The 15,959-nt window shown below is 44.3% G+C and overlaps 1 protein-coding gene across 1 annotated transcript; it reads right to left on the minus strand.

Moving 5' to 3' along the window:
* Window positions 1–1,096: 1,096 nt before the first annotated feature.
* On the minus strand, window positions 1,097–3,791 carry NDUFC1 (NADH:ubiquinone oxidoreductase subunit C1). The gene is made up of 4 exons (XM_054392411.1): window positions 3,715–3,791; window positions 2,848–2,951; window positions 1,959–2,041; window positions 1,097–1,238 (listed from the first exon to the last, which is right to left on the minus strand). Coding segments are annotated over exons 1-4 (252 nt in total). The 5' UTR covers window positions 3,779–3,791; the 3' UTR covers window positions 1,097–1,237.
* Window positions 3,792–15,959: the final 12,168 nt, after the last annotated feature.

A 15,959-nucleotide genomic window follows, 5' to 3' on the forward strand; every position in this document is an offset into this window, starting at 1 on the left:
TGTCTTTTGTCCTTGATGCATGAAGACAAGGTGAGGGTATAAGCACTCTAAAGGAAGCACTTCCACTAGAGGATGTGGGCACTCTGTCTCACCACTGAAGATGTGGGCACCTTCCAGGCAGTGTGCAATTCCAAACACGCTGACAGGGGACAGCCAGCCTATCCTCCATGACAGAGGCCTGCACAAGGCACTGCACATGCTCCCTCTGTACTGCCTTGAACAAACAGCATAGAACTCATGCTATCCCCTCAGCTGCCAACCACTGCACTTCTGAGGAACAGATCCATAGGGAATAGCAGGGTATGGCTCTGTCAGAAGGCTGCAAGACAGAAAAGCAGCTGTGCCCAAGAAAGCACATGTAATAGCCACTGGGGAACAGACAGACTAACAAGCTGCAGGCCAGTTAAACAGTCTCCAAGATGAAAGACTGAGCATCCATCCTTCTGATCTGAAAATACAGAATACATTTCAACCTCACATGCAGTAGCAGAAGCAAAGCAAACTTCCTGGCACAGAAAAACAAAAAAGACCCACACAATTTAAGGGTTGGCCACCTCTGATTTTGTTGTCTTAAAACAAAGCTTCAGTTCTGCTGTAGGAGAAAGGAAAAAAAAAAAGAAAATCAGTCTAGTCCAGAAAGTACTGAAGAGCAGCAGCACTCAGGAACTAGATCAAGCTTGCAAATAGATCTGTAACTTTAATTACAGCATCTAGAAAGTTTTGAAAGCTTCACCTAGTGACTACTTGGTCAAGACAGAGTTGAAAGCTGCTGCTTTGATGTGTCAAGTTACAAATGCACATTTCAGCACTTGCACAGATGAGATTTATTACACGTCCCATAAATCCCATTTCTTGTATTTCCTTATTGCTTGTATTCTAAATTTAGCAATGAAAATGATGGCAGGGCCAGAGTACCCTTAACTTCTGGAATATCTGCTAAACTTCCTCAGAACTGATGTCTAAGTTTGTAACATACCTCCCAGAACAACAACAGAGCTTCAAAATAAAAACAAACTCTGAAACAGAAATGCCACATCAAACAATTTCAACAGCAGAAGAAAATATAAATGGCAGGAAAAGTCTTCACAAGTTTCTTCCAGACTTCATAATTTATTGCATAATTTTGCACATGACATGAATGAACATAGAAGTATTTAGATACTTTATACTTCTGCTGTACTCATTTCTTTGCAGGGCAACTGGTGACCACATTACTTCTTTCTGAACATACCATCAACCTAAGAAAGACGGGAAAACAAGATTAAAAAAAAAATCTTAGCAACAAGAAAAATAGACAAAATGCATATGGTTAGAAATACCTCTCAACACACTGTAATTTTAGCTGGTGAGGAACAGTGTTAGGAGGAACCACCACAGCACTACAAGTGTTTCTATACCTTGTGTAAGCAACTCTTTCATGTGGTACATTAAGTGCTCTGGGGCCATAATGCCCAATAGGTTTTTTTAGCTGGCAGAAAAGGATATTAACTACATGCACTTTTTTGCCTTATAATGAAAGTCTACAGGTATCTATCATTCTTATGTGCAACACAAGGGTGAAACAGAAATGTTTCCCACTCTAGACTTGTTAAAATTAAAAAAAAGAGGCGAAGATAACCTATTTTAGTGACCTTGCTCTCATTGCTGCTGAAACACTTGTGTGGTGGTGTCTTTGCAATCTAAATTCATTAGGGATGTGTGATTTCCTCCAAGTTTGCACACCCAAGACAGAAATCTGGCAGCAAATAATGCACCCAAATTAATATATGAATATCAGTCAACTACTCTCTTTACAACCAGGAATAAGCAAAAAGAACAGCAAAAGCCAACACAAAGTATTAAGGAAAATAAGGAACAGGGAAGGCAAGTCTGACCTGTATCTTGACTGCTTAAGAGAAGTCAAAGACCTGCAGACTGGTGTTAAGCCAAATGAAAAGCATCTGTATGCGCACACTTACTATGAACAATCTGTACACTTATGATGTCTCTCTGCTTTTCTTCTTTCATATTCCCTTACATCATCCTCATGCTGCTTGATAAGCTATAAAGAACAATATCATACAGTTACACAATGCACAGCGAACAAAAAGGATTTCTATAGAATATAAAACCCATCTTAGAATGCAAACCCATCTGTAACTGCGACAAGACAGAGTAAATTATCTGTAGATTACCAATTGTCCAGCGAGGTATTTTTATCCACACCTTTCTTAAAACATTTTCTGCTCTCTGATTGAGTGAGAGAGGCTCCTACTACCAGGCAACCCATCCCCCAAAACAGGGAAAAACCCAAAGAAAATCCACCCCACCCTGAAAAATGTTGTCATCATGACAGTGCTGCTTAACCCTCACGAGAGCTACTACTCCCCGCTTTATAAACATTGAATCTTTGAGCTCTCTAAAACAGAGAGCATCTTATAGTTGCATTTTACTTAGGAGAAAAGGGGTCTTAATTAACTACAGTTGAAAAATAAACACAACAATGTTTAGGCATATGCCTATGTTTTTGGTTTTTTTTAAGATCCATTGGGGAAAACAGTGTTAAAACCTTAAACCAACAGGATTAAATTAATTCTTCTATTGTGGCTGTTTTAAGTTTGCATCAGAGAGAAGCTTAAGAAGTTTTTAATTTCTGTACAGAAATGAAATAAGTTATTCATTTTGATAAATGAAAAACACAACAGAGACTGGGGAAAACATAACTAATCAACATCTCATGCTTCAGTCTTGACACTTGCTATGACTAGCCACTAACCCAATCAACTAAGTAGGCTGCAATCACTGCCTTCAAATCACTATATGGTTTGGGAAAAGTTAAGTTCAACAAAACCAAGTGAAAACACTTACAAAACCCCACAAGGCAGCGCTGGTGCCAAAAGCCAAGGCTACTCCAAACCAGTTAGGTTGGTCATAGCTGCGTTTTTTCGCAACAAATGCAGAACGAGTAAAAGCTGAAAGGGGAAAAGATTACAAACATGTTAAGGTTTTCCAGATTGTGAATAGCAAGTCAATTACCGACACCTGGGAAAAGACAACAAACAAACCGCAACAAAAAAAACCCCGACGAACAAATCCAATTATCATGTATAAACGGGGCCTATAACATTGTAGCTCTCCCATTTGTAGACATGCAGCAGAATGCGCTCCCTGAGCTGAGTGAGGAGAGTGGTGATGGGAGTACTACCCACAGTCCCAAGCAGTGTCTTAATCCCTCTTTTCTTTATCCACCAGACCCTGCAGCGTTTTCTGGTGGTGCTGCTTCACTCTGCCCTTCAGAAAGCTACCTTCAAGTCTTCCCCACTTGCCCACACCCGCCCCACAGCACAGCCTTCGTGCGAAGGGCCAGCAGCACAGCCGTGGCGAGGCACGGCGGAACCTCACGGGCCTGCAAGCAGCACCACACTAATACGGTAAAACCCCTAGTAACTTGTGACTGTTGTGATTTAAAAAGATAAAGAGATAACCTGCCACTTCACCTTGCTTTAATTCCAGCCATGAACTGAGACGTTCTCCAGCTAAGGGGAACGACGTCGGCAGCCCCCCAGGCAGCCTCCCATAGCGCCCGGGTCAGCGGACAGGCCCCGAGACACTGTCGCGGCCCACTAACGCACAACGCCCTTAGGGCAGAGGACGACACGCTTCCAATTGCCCGGAAGGGGCTCCCCACCATCCCAGTGACAGCGAACGAAGCCCCGTACTGCCGCCGCCACTCACCGAGACTCGGCAGTGCCGCTACTAACCGTAACCTTTTCGCTACCCCTAGCGCCGCCGCCGCCATCTTGTCGGCCCAGCTCCGCCCACGGGGAAGGGACCACCCCCCGCCCGGCCCCGCCCCGCCGCGGGGTGTCGCGAGCGGACGCGCTACCCTGCACGAGGCTGGGTACTGGTTGAGCTTACGCTCCTGGGGTGTGCCCTCCTTGCACTCGTTCACTGGTAGTAGAGCGCCGCGCTGCCCGCCCCGCCTGCAGCCTGAGCGGGTTGCCCGTGCTCTCCGTGCCTGGAACCGGCTCTGCCAGGCTGGGCGGGTACTGTGAGCGTGGGTAGAGCGACGTCCGCCGCCCGCCTTCTTCGTTAAGCCACCACGCCTAAAGAAGGTGCTGCGCCCCTCGGGGCTGATCAGTGACCGCCCTGCGCGGGCGACAGACTGATGTACAAGTACCGGGCGACGGGCCGTGCCTCCTTTGCGGGGAGCGCCGCACCGCCCCGAAGCCTGGCCCGCCCTGTCCCAGCCCAGCTCATCCCGACTCGGCCCTGCCTAGCCCAGCACACCTTGGCGGGGGAAGGGGACGAGGGCGCGCTCGACGCCGGCGCAGGGTCGCAGCGCATGCGCGCAGGCCACGGTGACCCGGCTGGGGAAGCTGCTCTGCGGTGGCCATTTTGGAGGCGCCTCTCCGGCCTGCTCAGTTACCACGTGAGCCGCCGCCCGGGGCTCGGCGCGGGGCAGCCCGGCGCGCAGACGGCGGCCGGGAGGGGCCGGGCCCGCGGCCGGCGAGAGCGCGGTGGTTTGAGAAGAGGGCGGGCGGGGGGTGGGGGTGGGGAGGCGGCGGTAGCAGCCAGACTCCGGTGGTGAGGCACCCGGCAACAGCGACCGAGCGGCGGGGACGGGACGAGCCCGCTCGCACACCCACCCCCCTCCCCGGAGCCCTTTAGCGGCGCCGGAGCCAGCGGCGGGAGCGGGAGTGGCGGGGAGGATGCCGTCGGTGAGCTTGCCGCCCAAGGAGAACGCGCTCTTCAAGCGCATCCTGGTGAGTGGCGGGAGGCCCGGGCTCGGCCGTGGCGGGCCGTGGAGCGCGGGGTGGGGGGGATGCGCGGCGGCCCCTGCCCCGGCTCATTCCCCAGGCTGGAAGGGAGCGGAGACCCCGCGCCGCCCCGCGGGCCCGACGCCATCACCCCGGCCCTTGCGGCGCCCGGGCGGCCAGCTCCTTCCTGCCGGAGCAAGGCCGGGCAGAGGGGCGCCTGTCACCCTCGCTCTGTCCCGCCCGGGCGCGGCCTTCGCCGGGGCCGAGGAGCGCCGGAGACAGCTGTGTTTCCCTGCTCGCACACCCGAGCAGAGCCTTGCGCGGACCCAAGGGGCTGGCCGCGGCGAGGCACTTCGGCGGCTCCGCGAAAATACCACCGTGGCCCTTTCATTCATCGGTTTGCTGTCTGGAGCTGCCTTGCTGAACCCTTGTCCCTTTGCGTTTCTTGTTTCGTTTTGTATAACTCAGGTTTTTGCTGTAGGTAATAACCAGATTTGTCGGACGGTGGGGATGATGGCTTTCAGAGGAGGCAGTGGAGGAGGATGAAGGTTCTGTAGTCTTCCCGGGGCTTAATTTAGCGCTAACTCTTGTTAAAAGTTTGACAATCGATTTTTCAGGGCGGCAACCAGTGTGTGGACGAAAGAAACTGTAACAGAGTTTAGGCAGCAGACTTGGGTTTTAGAATGAGACTAAGGTAATGTGCAGTTCAGATACCACCTAAGTGTGCACGATTCAGTTACATCGTAAGGAACTTGTTTCAGCTCCGATGCAGTGCTGCAGGGACCTTGTTTCTAAGGACTTGGCATGAATTGAAAAAGAACAGAATTATGCTAGTGAGCAACTTCGGTGGCATTGTTTAGGATATTTTTGTTACCTGGGTCAAGCACTGTGTTGTTTTCTCTCAAAAAGTCACTTTTATCTAAAAATCTTAAATCTTCTTTCAGAGAGGCTTAGACTACTATTTTGGATCCGTTCAGAGGATGGGTACTTTAGTCCTCTTGGAGTAACAGAACACATCTCTCTAAATTTCTGCCACTGAAGTGGGGGGAATGTGTGTAATCTTCTGTTGCTTTGCAAAGGATTTAGTGAAAATGAAATAATCCACAGAATTTGTAATCCATATATACAGACATCTCAAGAGACATGCAGCTTCAGTTAGGGTTTAAAAAGTGGCTACAATGAACTGTAAAGTCTATTTCTACTTTAAAAGATTAACTTCTGCTTGGGAATTGGTGTGGCCTTGTACTGTGTGTGTAATTTTTGATGTTAGGGAGGTGGGAAGGTAGTAGCCTTGTTGCTCACTCACCCACTTTCCTGTGCATTGAGGATGGCTTGTGGGCTTACAGGACAGACTGAATCCTGGAGCTTGTCCATGACTAAACTGACTGGCTTGGGGTTTTTTTGTTTGTGTTTTGGACTTTTTGTTTGTTTGTTTTCTGGACTTGGTGCGTGGATCTCTGAGTATTTGTGCAGAGGGCAGGAGTAAGAGAAGAATAAGAATTTCTTTGAAGAAAATGCTGGCTCAGCACATGTGAGTTGCATAAAGCTTTGCAATGTGGTTCAGGTCAGAAGAGAGAAATGTGTGCTTCAGTTCCAGCAGATCTTTTAATTTTGCCCTTTTTAAAAACTGAAAATCTCTAATAAAGATACTAGAGTTTCAGGTACTGGATAGGCAGAAGTTTTTCTGGCACTTTGATGTTGTCTTGTATTTTGCAAGGATAAGTCTGTGATGTGTGTGGTCCAGTATTAACATTATGCTGTGATCAGGTCGCTTTGTAATGTGTGGTGACTAGGAAAGGGTTAAAGCTGGTTTTCATCACACTGAAGATTTGGCTAATGAACTACTTGTCTGCCCTGTTATGGCTAATGACCCCACTTTGTGAAGTTTTGATCATGTTTGACTTGAATTAGTGAGGCATCTTTTAGAAAGTCCCATTTATCAGTGGAAGTCCAAAGAAACATTCCTTACTTCTGTGCCTTTACCTCTGTCTTCCTGCAACCTCTCCTCAGTCTGCCCATTCTTTTCAGGAGGCTTCATTTGCCATATTGACTGCTCCCTGGTCCTTTGGCCCATGGGAGGCTGAACAGCAGCAAGGGGAGCTTGAGTCTGCCTGGGCAGCTGGCCCTCCAGAGGGGCCTCTGAGCCCTGGGCCAGCTGACGAGGTGGTCTCATTGTCTGGCCGTGGCTCTGCACATGCTGTCTTCTGGCCCAGGCAAACCATAGAGTTGTTCTGTTGAGCATGTCTGGATGAGATTTTTTTTTTCAGCAGATGCTTTGGGAACTAGCCCAAGTAGTATTGAAAGGATGCCTTACCCAGCAAATAGATAATTACTGGTAGACAGGCTGTTTACAATGTCATTCACATTCTAATTTTCATGGAGGTAGATAAACACAAGAGTTAAGCAGGTAACAGCCTTATATTTTTGTAAGTGAAGCATAAAATGAAAAAAAAAAAAAGGTTTTGTGTGTAAGTTCCTGAGGCCTCATTTCTTTGCTGTCCTTAAGAAGCGTGCCTGTAGCACAAACGTTGAATATAAAGGTTCATACCAAGCTGCCTAGCTGTCCATAGGGAAAGGCAGTAATGAGCTTTCAGAGTTTGAGGGGGTTCTGTTTGTTTCACAGTAAATATCTTACAGGATCAGTAAATGTCTTTTGCATATGGATTTGCTTGCAAGGCAGCATTTCCACTTTAGTGACACATTGAGTTGAGACGAGTGTGCACTTTGCCTTGCGTGTTGCAACACACTAACCAGACTAACCTCTTCTAGTCACTTTACAGGTATGTGGTGGTTCTAATAGAAACATTTTTCCATTTGAAAGGTATGTTACAGTTTAGTGTTCTTGTAGTACAAAGGGAAAGGCATCTGTGTAATTAGTTTGAATAGAAACCCACCCACAGGATTATTGATCACTGTTCTGTTTAAACTTGCATTTCCGTTAAAAACTAAGTTTCTAGCTTACATTGTTCATAGGGTTTGGACTGTTTGCTATTAATCCTACAGGTAGATACTGCCATTTTTCTGCTCAAAGGTTCTGTGGGATTGAGGGTCTCTACAATTTTTCCTTTTTCTTTTTGTGATTGAGTCTGTATCATTCTTTTGGACACAGATAATCTCTAGGCAGTCCAGAGAGTACTCAAGAAGAATTCATTATGGAGGCAGAGGAAAGGATAGAACAGCAAAGGCAGGAGTTGAAGGAATGGGGAAGGTGGCTTTTTGGTACCCAGAATACTGGATGCCCTGTGAAGTAATGGAAAAAAGCAGTTTATCCTGTTTTTTCCCCACCCTTTTATGGTAGCAAGTATGAAACTAGTAATTGTAGGAAGTAGGATTGATTGATTTTTATTTATTTTTAATTAAATATAACTGATTAATGTTCCTGGCATTTTACCAAATTATTCAGCCACTCTGTCTGGTCAAGTACAATTCATCAAATGTGTTCAGTTTCATTTCATAAATTATTCCATGAACTTTTGCTTGGATGTGCAAGTTAAATATATTTGAAAATGTATTGAAGAAGTATTAAATATGAAGCTATTGGAGGTGCCATGTGGAAGAGTTTTTAAGTTCCTTTAAGGAGCAGAGGATAAAGTTCTTGGAATCATGATGTTCTGACAGAGGTGCAGATACTTCTCACCAGAACTACTGGGCTTAGCCTCTAGTTGAACATGTTTTGAGCAGGGAGAAAAAAGTCCAGGTATTTAAATGAAACATGGTTGCATTTTATGGTGCAAACAAACAATCCAAATGAGGAACTAAGTGTGTTCAGGCCTTGTTTAAACAGTTTTACTGGTTTATAACTCTAGTACATACTGTGGAAGTGGCACACTGAGTAAGCAAGATGCCATGCTGGTCTGGGCTTGTGTGTAATGCATTGTATGCGGATCAGAGTTTCTGTTTGTTCAGGACTGGTGATAATCTGTGGTCTTCGTGATGTCTGGAGAACCACGCATCTTTCATCTCTATTAGTTGCCTTGTGTGGTAGGCATGGCCAGAACTTGTGTGCTCCATTGGGGCATTACACTATCCAAGGTGTCTGCTGCAAGAAAAGGGGGTCTGAATTTCACCCTTGGTTAGTCATTTCTGCTGTAACAATGCTCTGCTTGAAGGTATCTATCTTTGAGCTGGTTTATGTCCTTTCCACAAAGCTTTGACAAGTGTTCTACTGAAAGACATTGGAACTTCCTGATGATAAAAAGCCTATTGAACAGTGTCTCTTCAGTGCCTTTGCTGTAAATATGCCAAGTCCCTCCTGCTGGGCCATCTTCCTGTTTCTTCATTCCAGAATCTGTTCCCTGTCCCTCCACCTTCAAACTAGACAGACCTGTGCTGCACCTTCACTAATACTTTCAGCAGCACTAGTCCTTAGAAAATAATATTCTGTCTCATAGAAGTTCAGATGCTGACTTCAAGGTTGCTGAGGTGGCAGACTTGTAAACCTTTTAAGTTATCTTGATTCAAGATTAAAGACTGGTTTCCAAAAAGTCACTTTTATCAGTAGCTAAAAAAAAAAAAATGAGCACATTTTGTATGCAATCACTGTTACGTTTGCATGACTGTGCAGTCATCGAGTGTGCTCACCACTGGAGTTTCATCACTTTCTATCTCATCTGAAATGTGGAATTGCTAGCAAGGCTTTTCCAGTACTTTGGCTGTTAAGGTGGGAATTGCTTGGTTTTCCTTTGCCGAAAGGAATACCCCACTTGGCTTTGCCAAAAGTGGCAGGAAGAATTATGTCTTGGTTGAAACATTGCAGTGGAAGTAAACAACAGACCTGCTGCTTTAAGCAAAGTCACTCTTCTTATTTTTTTTCAGAAATATTTCTCAAACTTCCTGTAGAAATTAATTACTGTTTGAGACTCTAGGATACCATTAAGGAATCACTTGAGCAATTCTACTGCTACTAAAGCCTGTTCACCAAATCAGGCCATTTGTTGTCATTGGGGCTGTCAGAAGGTGTAGAAGAAGGATTCCCTGCTGTAAATTTCTGAGGAGCACAGTAATTTTGTTCCTTACTTGTTTCAGTTATGCAAATAAAAGACTTAGAGAAACACATCCAAATTCTTTTATGGTTGTAAGATCATAGCCAGTCTTATGTTGTTATGGTTATAGATACTCTTAAGTGGATCCAGAGTAGGTTTTGTAATGATCTGAAACTAATCTTATTTGGGACAAAAGATTTAATCCATTTTACATGGTACTACCCTTTATTACCCTCTGCTACTCTCTAGAATTGAGTTGTGTTTGTTCCTCTTTCTCTTAATGATTTTTTTTTTTTCTGATTGGACTTTCTGGGCATCTGGAGTTTAAATCTTTTGTCCACTGTAGTGCTGTGTCATTGCAACAAGAGGTGCTAAGGAGTTAGATCTTTTCTTAGTTTGCTGATAGAGGATTTAGAGAAAATGAATTTGTTGCTGCCCTTAAAACTGAGGTCAGTGCAACTCATTCCAAGGATTTCTGTTTGCTTCCATGATACAACATAATCAGGGTAGCAAACCTTGTAATGCTGAAGAACAACCTTTCTTACCTTACTAGCCATGTTTAACTATTTCACAATGGCTCAGTGCTACAAGACAGCATCTCACATACCTCAGAGCTAAGGGTGAAGAGTACTCTGGACATAATACATGGGTAGAAATTGTCAGTAGCTTCACCACCCCTATTTTGGGGGCTCCTTTAGTGCTTTTCATGGCCATACCTTGTAATTTGAATTGATTTGCTTAGCTGTTTTAGGTGATCATTAAAAAATGAGTATATCCTATGCATGCATACTGCATCTTCTGTGAGGTACAGTCAGTTTCATGCTGAATTCAGAGGTGAAGCCTGGACATAGGGGTTCCAGGGTGATGGACAGAAGTCAGCTGATCTTAGTTGATGCGAAAAAATTCATTCTATTTCTCCCCAAGAAGGAGAAAGTAAGCAAATAAAGTCCAACAGAACTCATGTTGCAAGATGGATTTCTCAGCAAGTCTTGCTTCAGTGAGTGAAGCTTTCTAGTTTAGTTCCAGAAGAGCTGTAACTACTTGTCAGCAGTTCTTTCCTCACAGATTTTGTCAGATACAGGAATGAGGCCATTCAAAAGCATAGACATAGCATGGATTTTTTTTTTAAAGTTTTTTTCCTGCCTCAGTATTAAATGAAAAGGTACATATTTATTATCATCTTCTTCAGTTCGGTCTGTGTTTTTCCTGTACCTCTGGTTATCTTCTGCCAAGCAGTGCAGAAGATCACTTCCAAAAAGTAAGGCAAGCTGTGCAGGAGGAGGATTTCTTAGTCACTTCAATTAGACAGTTGCTGTAGCTGCCTCTAACACAGACCAGGTCTGTTCATAGACACTGCAGAGTAATGGAAGGGGATGGTTGGTTTAGATTTGACAGCAAAAAAAAAAAAAAAAAAAAAAGAGGCAAATCTGACCCATAGTTTTTCAGCATTAATGTCTGTAAGGGTTGTGTGGAGTTCTTTCAGTCATTGGGTTCAAACATCTTATATTTGTCATGCAACTGAATCAGTGTGGTGGAAGCTTTTGCCTGGAGCTGTTGAGCTGCTTGATGTGGTTAGTGCTCAGAAGACCCACTAATTCAGAGTGAGTAGTTGCTCCTAATGCTTCCAGCTTTCAGAATCTTCTTTACTACATTTAGCTTGAATTAGCGCACCTTAGTGACTTGACCTGATCTAGTTGAGCTGTGGAGACAGTATCTGTGCTGGGAAACAGCCTTCAGCTGCCCACTGGCTGGACTTGGTATCTGAACAGGCTGGAAGAAACAGATAGCATGGGAATGGCAGCCATGCATGTCATGCATTGTAAGTGCACACCTTAGCTCGTGCTGACACCTGCCGAAGGTCTAACGGTGCTCTAGCTGCCAACGTGATGCCACAAGGGGACATGATCATGGCTGCTACTGGCAGAAACTGCAGCTCCCTGAGGAGCACTTTGCTGTAGTTGATTTGTCCACCTTGGTTTCACTCAAGCCTCAGAAACCCTTAGGGAAGAGCCTTGCCTGATCCCTGAATTGTTGTGGCAGAGCAGCATGTTCTCCATTGTACTTTCTCCTGGGGACTTTCAGATGAAAATACAAAATTTACCTGTGTGTAGATCAGTTGACCTGTCTGTTAACTCTTGTATGTGATACGGAATAGTCTGCAGTGTATTGCCTCTTACTGATGATGCAGGCTGTGCCATCTGAGGAAGAGGCTAAGTACAGTGGACTAGACAGGTTTTGTCTCCCTTGTCTTTTGGAGCTGAATCCAGCTTTGGTACTCATTCAGTTGTACTACTGCAAAATGGTCTTAAAACACCCTTGAATCAGCTGGATTAGACATAAGCATCTTCTCAAGTGCCCCTGCTGGAAAGGCAGGTTTCTGCTTTGTGTCATGATCTTGGTGACTCTTTGCTTGAGTCCTGCCTGGTGGCAATGTATGATCCCTGTGCTATGAAGCTTCTGGTAAGCCCTGTGCTAACTCCTGGCATTGTACTGAGGTAGAGCTGTTAACTATTGATGTTCATGAACACACAGAACACTAATCTGTGGTGTAGTGATTATAAAATGTCTTAAAAATGGCAAATTGGAGTTGGGATGGCTGTTAAATTATTTAGTTATTAAATGCTTGAAGGACTTGAAGACTGCTTTGTGATAGAGGATTTGCACTCTTGGAACTGAATGTGTGTAAAATATTTCACATGTAGCAGTAAAATCTGCTCTGCCATGTGCTGTGCATTTGATGCTGAGATACATGTCTGCACATCAGAATGCTGCACTTAACTATTATCCTTGCTTTTTAGTTGGGAATGTAAGTTCTTGGCTATTAAAATGCCTGTTTTGAGAGGGAAGGAATATGTCAGAGGTGCTGACATAAGTAAATGTCAGCAAATGTGCTGCCTGCTTACAGGGTAGCAAACAATTAGGCTGCTTCTGTGCATTTCAAACTTGCAGCTGTAAAATTCCTAAAAGGCACTTGTGAAAATGTATTTGCTTATAAAATATGTAAAGAAAACAATGCAGAATTAAGTTTGGATAGAAGTAGTCTCTGTGCTGTTGTCAGCAGCCCTTAGGAGTGCAACTTTAATCATGGCCCTTGTACATAACCTTATGGGTAACTGGAGCAGTAGCTCCAGAATCTCAGTCTTAGCTGCTAGTTGTGGGTTTGGTAACCAGAAAGGAGATGCACTAAAGAGGGAAGGTTCAAAACTGGAAAACTGTGGCAAGGAACATACTCCATCTAGCTGTTAGCTGTCTAGATATAGGTAAGCTGTAAGTAGTGAAGTTTTTTTCCCTTTTCTTTATGGCAGCCTTCAAGGAGGAAGTGCAGGGAGATTCATCTACACTTGGCATGCTGAGCTGTGTGTGTGGGTAAGACATCTGCTGGCCAAAGACTGATTCTGCACAGATGCCCTAGTACTGTTCAGGGATCCAAACACCAGAACATGAGCCCTTCTTACACCTCAGGCTTGGGATTTTAGAGAATATAGGCTAGCTCCATTCCTTACAAGTTCACTGTGAGTCTCTCTTTATTAATCATCATGCAATCAAATTAATTGAGTAGATACTGAGGGGAGGGAGGTGAGCAGTGCAAATGTAAATTCTCTCCCATCTGCTGTAGTCTTGCATGATTTTGAAGGAGTTACACTCTGTCTCATCTTATGAATTCTTTGTAGAATTAATTATTTGCTTTAATATTTAAATATTAAAGCAGGTGCTATTTCTTTGCTGTAAAAACAGAAAATGAGCTGAAGTGTATAAAAAGAATCTCAGTGTGTTTGGAGTAGGCTGTCATTCTGGCCACAGGCATCTAGGGAAAAGCTTGGCAGATACCTTACAAAGTTTGGTACCTCATTAAAGGAAAAGCTTTGAAGGGCACCTAATGTGTGTAGAGATTCAGTGTTGATGGAGAGTCAGATTCTAATCTTTTAAAGCCTTAACCTTCCTTTTTAGAAGTTCAGCCTTTATGTTTTCTCATTTTTGATGTCACAAGCCATAGCTGGAGCACTTACCTGTCAAGCATCACAGGCAGGCTCTGACTGCTGGCTGTGGAAGTGCATATGTGCAGGAGTTCAGCTTAGAAGAGGCAACTGTGCCTCTTTTAGTGGTCTCTGGAACAGAGAAACACGTTGCTTCTGCAGAGCAGCCGTCCCAAAATAGGGGTTGGAGGCCTGGGAATGACTACTACAAGCTATTCATCTGGGAGGAAACACTACCCAGGTGAAAACCATTTCTGCTTCCAACAAGCCTGAATCTTTATGTCCCAAGAATACTTCACATTGCCATTCCTGCTTCTGTAATTATAATTTTTTCTTATCACTTTTTTTTCCTCTTACTCAGAAACTACTGACTCCCTTAGGGCTTTTCTCTCCCAGGCTCTGTATTACTCACACTCATGTTTCCTTGTGTTCTTTTTGTTCTTCTTTTCCTCTTTTCAATATTTACTGTCTCCTTTTTCTGAAAAGATCTTTCTGCCATGGTTGTGTTGATTGAAGTCCCAGATTCCTCAAGGCTTATACCAGCCATGGTGGAATATGCTGCATTCCTGACTTCCTTCTCTCTCATTCACACCTTTGTTTAAGCTTCATAGTCTGTACCCTCTTTGGAGAAGGAGATAAGTATATGCAAGGCTTCAAGCAGTGGAATCTCAGTCATGCTGCTGGACTCACTGTGATGGGACAATCTCCTCTTTTCTGAAGACAGATGAACCATGACATTGATTGTGTTTGTTTCCTTTCTTCCCCTGTCAAAACTTAAGAGTGTGTACACAGAACATACAGAGAATAGGGAAACTCATAAAGCTACACAATCTGAAATGCTTCCATTAACAGCATGAAATAGGCTCCAGGTATTAACCTGGAAGGTTGGAGAAATTGTATATAGCAAATCACTCCCAACTTGTCTTGATCTAGAAACACCTGAAAATGGAGACCTTTGATGCTTCATTGGGGGATATACACAGCTCTGGCTGGTTCTTCATTTGATACTTCAGGTGATACAAGTACATAATCAGTTCCTGGTCATATCTGGTGTCCTCTGGGTTGATGAGAACCTTTTCCTTAGATGTAAGTGATATAAACTCATGAAGTTTTGCCTCCCTGCAGCATAAAGGTAGAATTTGCTACAATTCTCAGTGAGTTTACACTGTTATAAAGTCCTCTGCAACTTAAGTTTTGTATTACTCTGGAAATATTTGCACATAGACTTTTCTCAGTCTCTAGCATATATACCATCCTATATGACTGCTGGAACTTCAAGGGGAAGGACTGGTTATTGGAGTATGTAAAATGGAACTGTTCAGAGATAAGATTTCATGCTCATAGTCAGCAGCCGAGCAGCTGTACTTAAAGGCAAATTGCAAAACCCCAAAGTACCCCTACTGCTCGTGACAGTGCATTAGTTACACCAGACACATGTTCTTCAGTTCCTGTGGCTGCACCACTTTTGTGACAGGTTCTGCTGCTTTCATACCTACCTAGGTGGGAGCAACTGGTGCTGCTTTTAGGGAGGAGGCCTGGGCGGGAACTTTGATGACTGATGATTTCAGTGTTAACAGAAAAACCCCAACCAACAAACAGGCTTGATCCTGTTGTGTTGTCACCTGTAAGCTCTCTGTCAGCTCTGACCAGTGACTCAGCCAGCTACTTGAAAGCAGGTCATGTCTAAATGGGGTAAATAATAACCAGTTAAGTTTAATAATAATAATAAAAAGTAGATGCCTATACAGATTTCCTCTTACCTAACCCTTAATCTCCTTTTGCTAGGTGGTTGCCTTGCTAACTTTTCCTATCCTTGGTGGTAGAGGGAGTTGTCTTTTGGAAGTGTTCTAAGTCATGGTTGCACAGGGCTTTGAGCAACTTAATGTAGTGACAGATGTCTCTGCCCTGGGCAAGGAGATTGGACTAGATGATCTTTGAAGGTCCCTTTCAATCCAAACCATTGTTGGTACATTGTACATTTCTCTGAGACCATCTTGCTTTGAATGCTCCTTTGAGTATCTTCCTTCTCCTCTGTTTCCCGTGGTTCCCTTTCTGCAAAGGGTGGTGGCAAGATAGGGGGAGCAGGGTCCTTGTTTTGTGATGCCTCTTGGTCTTCAGCCTTGCTGTTTCAGCTGTATGACTTCAGTACCTAGAAAAAAATACATCCACTTAGTGGTATCCCAGTTTTTTACACCTTTGAAGTTTAGTGGTGTTTCCATCTGTGCTTTGGAAGAGTACACTGGACACTAAACAGCACATTTCAT

This window comes from Indicator indicator, chromosome 25 (assembly GCF_027791375.1).
Source record: "Indicator indicator isolate 239-I01 chromosome 25, UM_Iind_1.1, whole genome shotgun sequence".
In the NCBI taxonomy this organism is placed as follows: domain Eukaryota; kingdom Metazoa; phylum Chordata; class Aves; order Piciformes; family Indicatoridae; genus Indicator; species Indicator indicator.

Coding starts and splice junctions, on each gene's coding strand:
- NDUFC1 (XM_054392411.1), bottom strand. CDS start 3,778: ATGGCGGCGGCGGCGCTAGGGGTAGCGAAAAGGTTACGGTTAGTAGCG. Junction 2,952..3,714: donor AGCGGCACTGCCGAGTCTCG/GTGAGTGGCGGC, acceptor TTCCCCTTTCAG/CTTTTACTCGTTCTGCATTT. Junction 2,042..2,847: donor GCGCTGCCTTGTGGGGTTTT/GTAAGTGTTTTC, acceptor TGTTCTTTATAG/CTTATCAAGCAGCATGAGGA.